The 5,771-nt window shown below is 41.0% G+C and overlaps 2 protein-coding genes across 2 annotated transcripts; one reads left to right on the forward strand and one right to left on the reverse strand.

Moving 5' to 3' along the window:
- The first annotated feature begins 1,196 nt into the window (after positions 1 to 1,196).
- On the forward strand, positions 1,197 to 3,458 carry LOC121917385. The gene is made up of 2 exons (XM_042443323.1): positions 1,197 to 2,027; positions 2,149 to 3,458. The coding sequence occupies exons 1-2, from the start codon at positions 1,946 to 1,948 to the stop codon at positions 2,958 to 2,960; spliced, it is 894 nt and encodes a 297-aa protein (XP_042299257.1). The 5' UTR covers positions 1,197 to 1,945; the 3' UTR covers positions 2,961 to 3,458.
- A 32-nt stretch (positions 3,459 to 3,490) lies between these two features.
- On the reverse strand, positions 3,491 to 5,456 carry LOC121917386 (protein ALP1-like). Its single transcript, XM_042443324.1, has 2 exons — positions 5,275 to 5,456; positions 3,491 to 4,583 (listed from the first exon to the last, which is right to left on the reverse strand). The coding sequence occupies exons 1-2, from the start codon at positions 5,401 to 5,403 to the stop codon at positions 3,885 to 3,887; spliced, it is 828 nt and encodes a 275-aa protein (XP_042299258.1). The 5' UTR covers positions 5,404 to 5,456; the 3' UTR covers positions 3,491 to 3,884.
- Between the last annotated feature and the right edge of the window lie 315 nt (positions 5,457 to 5,771).

A 5,771-nucleotide genomic window follows, 5' to 3' on the forward strand; every position in this document is an offset into this window, starting at 1 on the left:
TGAAATAGACAATGCATATTTATTTAAATTCACCTGATTGTTGAAGTTCTGCCAGAGTTTGGGTTTCTGGCAAGATGTCACTTGCTGCAAGGATTCCTGGTGGTCCCGATTGGATTCCACTTGTGCTAGGTTCATCAGTAACATCTGCATTTTGATCCATATAAAAAAAGTAAAGAGATAACTAAATCAGAAATTGTGCATTGATCATAGTAAGAATACTCTAGGAAAACTGTAGGTCGATAATACAACTAAAAATGTAGGACATTAAAATTTCTCCATCTTTTTGCAGATAGAATACATAAGAATACAGAGAGGCAATGCTGTTGTCTAATATATTTCTCCTCCATATCTACACCCATCTATCCCTTCCTATGTTGGAAAGGCATGGCGACCTCAGGGATGGTAGTCCATTTCAGTATTGTTTTCTTTTGGAAACTTATAAGGGAAATAGCATAACATGATATTGATATAGTGACTGTCTTTAGCAACTATTCCTTATGGCTACAACACTGGGAAAATTCCATGGCATACCATGCAACAATGAGCCTTTACTTGTGAAGCTACAAACTTACCCGATGGATTTTTTTCCTGGGAGCCATTGTTCCCGGCCATAAGCCACAGCTCTTTCATTAGGTTGAAAAAGGGTGGTTGTTTTTCTTTGGGGGGTGATGGCCCAAAATTATTCACACTGTCCAAAAAGGTATCACGCGTTTTTTTGAACTTAATGAATACCTCTTCGACGGTGCGGTTGTAGCCATGCTTTTTTAAATGCGCTGCTACCTCTCTATGCACAGGAAGAATGGGCATAGAACGGGACCTCATGAGCATCTTTAATTTTCCGCTCCCCCCTAACACTTCTCAGGAGCAGATCTATCTCCTTATTTGCCCACGTGGAACCCTTCCTACGCGCCATCACTGCTTCCCAAGAACTTCGGCCACTCTGCAAAGGTCCAGCGGGGAGATGGATTTGCAACGTCATCACTGTGCAGGGATTCTTGGCGCGAAAATATAGACTTGCGCCCCCTAGTGCTTTTACTGCTGTGCCGGGAGTTTGGGAGTGGAGAGAGCCAGCAGCAGCAGCTAAGTGATACCGCAGACGTTTGATTCACAACCTCTATAATTAGATTGCAGACAGTATTATTTTATATTTGCTGTCATTAGGAAAGCCATGGATAGCCATGCAGTTACCGAAAGTGGTGCCTCCACACAAGCAAGGGGGAGGGTGTGGAGTGCCAATGAAGTTTTGGCCTTATTAGAAATATGGAAAGAACAAAAATTGCAGAACAAATTAAAAAAGAATTACAGAAATTTGGATATTTTTAAGGATGTAGCTGATGAAATGGCAAAGAAAAACCATGTCAGATCTGCAGAGGAATGCAGAAGCAAATCCAAAAAAATGAGATTTGAGTATAGAAAGGTTGTGAAACATAATCAGAGAAGTGGAAGCAACCCTATTACATGTCCCTTTTATAGGGAACTAGAGGAAATCTTTCATGGGGATGTTAGCATCACCCCTCATAGGTTATCCCGAAGTCTTCATTTTGAAAGGGAGGGTGAAACCACAAATGTGACTGAGGAAACCGCATCCACCTCCATGGCTAACACAGGCGATGGAGGCACCCAGGAAACAACTACCAGACAAGACAGTGATGAAGGCAAGTAGCCCATCTGTAATGCCTGAAGATTTCTGCTATGTGCGTGACAACATTATTATTTTGTTAAAATAACAAATGCTTTACTCTTTTTTTCCCCTTGAATTTTTCAGATTCTGATGACACTTGTCTCGATGACACAATCATTAGTATACCTTTCACCATTTTGGAAAGTGGACCTACGCAAATAGCAGGTAGTAATATATAAATTTATGTCAATTTCTGGATCTGTGTTCTGTTAATAAATATAGTGAACCTGTATATGTGTTCAAAATAAATAACGTTGGTGTTTCATGCTACACTTTGAAGGTGCGACTGGAGAACAATTGGGAGACTTGGAAAGACGTGCAGATGATACAAGCGGTGGAACCGATGGTAGGTAGTATCTGCTTCTCTAAGAAAATTCCTTGTCTAAAACCCTTTACATGATGCTACCATAAGAAATACATTTCCTTACTGTGGGCTTAATCTATTTTCTCAAATTTTTAAATTTCAGTACGTAACGATCCCGATGAGGAACAGGAACAACCCAATGTATTGCTGTCTCCTGGAACAAGACTGCGATCAAACAGGAACAGGAATCGTCGCGCCAGAAGAGGAGAACATATTGCGCGCACTATAATGCAGAGTGCTAGTCGAGAGGCCCAACTTACCCGGAGAACACAGGAACGGTTCATGGAAATTGTACACGACAGCATGAAAGACTGTAGGAGGACAGAAATGGAACTTGTAAATATTATGAAGGAAGATGTAAGGAGAAGTGCACAGGACAGACAGAGAATGTTGCAGTACATGGAGACCATGACTGAACTGTACCGGAGGAAAGTAGATCATGAATGTTCACTTCCAACGGGGCAACATGTTACTATCGCCCAAGGAACTATGCACACATCATTCAGGGCATCTCCGGGTGATATTCCTCCCTCAACACCAGGCCCAGCTGTCTGTACAGATTTCCAGGAGCAACCATCCACATCGTATGTTGGTGGGCAATGTCAAGGGAACAATTCCCCTGAACTCTTTGATGAACTTCCTCCTGCTTATGCTCCTGATGGTTGTCCTGTCACTCCTACTAGTAACATTATAGATGATGACAACACAGTAGAGAACATCAACAGGGATGTTCAGAATGTTGTGGAAGTCACTGATCCCCTTCAGAATGAAGGCTGCATTGGAACCGTGCAATGTGTGAGCAATGCTGGAACATCTTCCTTGCAATGCGCAGTTGCACCTCAACAAAAACAAAATAAACCATGCAGTTCTCGTACTGGGAGGATAATCAAGAAAAAAAAATTATTTTCCCCATAAGGGAAAACATTTATAGGGAAAAGGTTCTGTTTTGAAACCTCAGATATGTTTCAGCATTCAATGTTTACCCTGTTATGTGCCCGATAAAGAGGGACTTTAACCATTTCTCCTTGAACCAAATTAAAATTTAGTTTTCATGTTAAGGAAAACGTTTGTATGTCACCATGTGCATATGGATATGTTCTCACATAATGTATATACAGTTTATATAAATGCCTGCTTTCTTTACATAATGGAAAACAAGTCAACAGACGGTTTTTTTTGTAAAGAAAAAAGATATTTATTCGTGTTTAAAAATGTTAAGTTATATTGTTGACAAAATACAGCTGTGTTATCTGAAATTGGTCTGCCCTCCTTAATATACTTAAACATTTCCACAGCAATAGCAATATTATACAGCAATGGTTTCTAGAACAGCCTTCCTTTTGATTTTAAAGTTTGGTATTATCCTTAAGGTCTTCACAGTCTAACATTGCAATGGTAGGGACCATGATGTATTATTAGAAATGTAATATATACGATCCATTTTTACACCATTGTTTTCCTATATTCCCAAAAATGATATTTGAAACATCAATATAGCAATTGTTTAACACTACAAAATAGATTTCCAAAATTTGGGTAAACAATGAAACTAATCTATAACAGTCGGGTATTTATACCCCACAATAATATATACACCACCAGCAGAACCTGATTGGAAAAAAAAAGTTAAAAGAAAAAAGATTCTAAACAACCGTGATTCAACATTGCCGTCTTGTAAAGTTATTCACATGTTGTACAAGACACCTTGTCAAACACATGTATTTCAACATTAATAGATTGATACAAAGGTAAACCAAGAAAAAACGTTTTGAACAGATCAATGCTGTTGGCATAACCGAGGTGATGTTATAAAACATCAAATAATGTCAGTTTCTGGTGTTACCGACCCAAAATAATGCTAGTTACTGCAGATCTAACAGTTTGACCCTCTTTTTTGTGATCGGTAGAGTGTCCTCTGATGTTATTTGAGAAAGCTGGGAGGACAATTTTCGCAGGTGGTTCAACATCGGGATCAAGGACTTCTCCCCTCGTCTCACAAATATTGTGCAGGATGGCACATGCTGTAACCACAGAGATAAAATTTTCCTCTTTCACAGTTAGTCTACCAGAAAGACAACCCCACCTAGATTTCAATCGCGCAAAACATCTCTCCACCACGCACCTTGCCTTACAATGGGCAGTGTTATAAGCAAGTTTGTCAGGTGTTAATTCTCCACGATATGGTGTCATTAGCCATTTCCTGATTGGGTAGGCACCATCCCCTATAATCAGTGGTGGAATGGCTACATCGTGGACATGCAGGGTGGGATTTCCAGGCACAAAACAGCCTTCATCCATCACTTCACAGATAGCGGAATTTTTAAATATGTGGCTATCGTGAGATCTCCCACAATTCCCTACTTCTATGTCGATAAGCCTTCCACTGTGGTCTGTAGTTGCTTGCAGAACAATTGAAAATCCCTGCTTGCGGTTGATGTATTCCTCTCTGCGTCCCAGCGGTGGGCAAACAGAAATATGAGTGCCATCAATAGCTCCTATGCAGTGTGGGAATCCAAGTCTCTGAAATCCATCCATAATCTGAAAAAAGGCAAAGGTATAATAAATTTGGGATATCAGAAAAAGGGGGTTAATATATTTCATATCAGATAATGCATTATTATTATTATTATTATTATTATTATTATTATTGGTATATGAAACTGGGATCAAAGAGACAAAAGCATAACAAGGACAATAGAAATTATTATGGTTTATATACCTAGAACACACTGAAGGGGAATCCAGATGTTACTTGTTCACATATCAACTCTTACAAACATATCAAGATACATTTTTCCAGAATTGCAAACCACAACAGCACAGCTGGATAAGAGAGAGGCCAGCAGCAGAGATGCACCTCCGAAGTGCATGTCCCAAGCCTAGGACCACCCCCCCCCAGCACAGCTGGATAAGAGAGAGGCCAGCAGCAGAGATGCACCTCTGAAGTGCATGCTCCAAGCCTAGGACCACCCCCCCAGCACAGCTGGATAAGAGAGAAGCCAGCAACAGAGATACACCTTTTAAATCCATGCCCCAAGCCCAGGACCATTAACCCACCCCCATAATTGCAAAGGTAATTGAAAGCCTTTCTTTTTTTCCCACACAATGAAAAGGCAGGATGTAAACATATCTTTATGGTATTACATAAACAAAATCTATATATCTTTAGATATGAATTAATGCATTTGCACCCAGAAGTCTTAGGTTTAAAAGTAATATTGATACACACCGTTTGGTAGTTTCCAAGCTGGATAGTTTTCCTCAGCAGCAGCTTCTCCATAGCAAGGCACACCTCGATGGCAATTTCTGCAGCTGTGGATATTCCAACCTCAAAACGGGAAGCCGCCTTCCTATACATCAGAGGGCTTGAGAGCCACCAAATAGTTAGGGCCACTCTCTTCTCCACCGGGATAGGACTCCAGAATCTAGACTCCCCACGCTCCAGCTCTGGTCTTAAGATGTTAGCCAGATCAAAAAGGGTTTCTTTAGACATGCGGAAGTTAGAAACCCACATGTCGTTATCCCATCGCTGGAGGACTTCGTCACTCCACCAGTTGGTCCGCTCCCGGGGTTGTTGCCACCAACGTGGGATGCGAGGCCAGGTCGCCATCCATGCCAGACAACTGGATTGCCGCTGGCAGCCATAACTGCAATCTTACTCAAAGCAGCCCTCCGGCGCGAAATGAGGACAAGCGATTTGGCAATGCGACTCATTCTTCTCCTTCT

Source organism: Sceloporus undulatus, unplaced genomic scaffold (genome assembly GCF_019175285.1).
Source record: "Sceloporus undulatus isolate JIND9_A2432 ecotype Alabama unplaced genomic scaffold, SceUnd_v1.1 scaffold_16, whole genome shotgun sequence".
NCBI lineage: Eukaryota > Metazoa > Chordata > Lepidosauria > Squamata > Phrynosomatidae > Sceloporus > Sceloporus undulatus.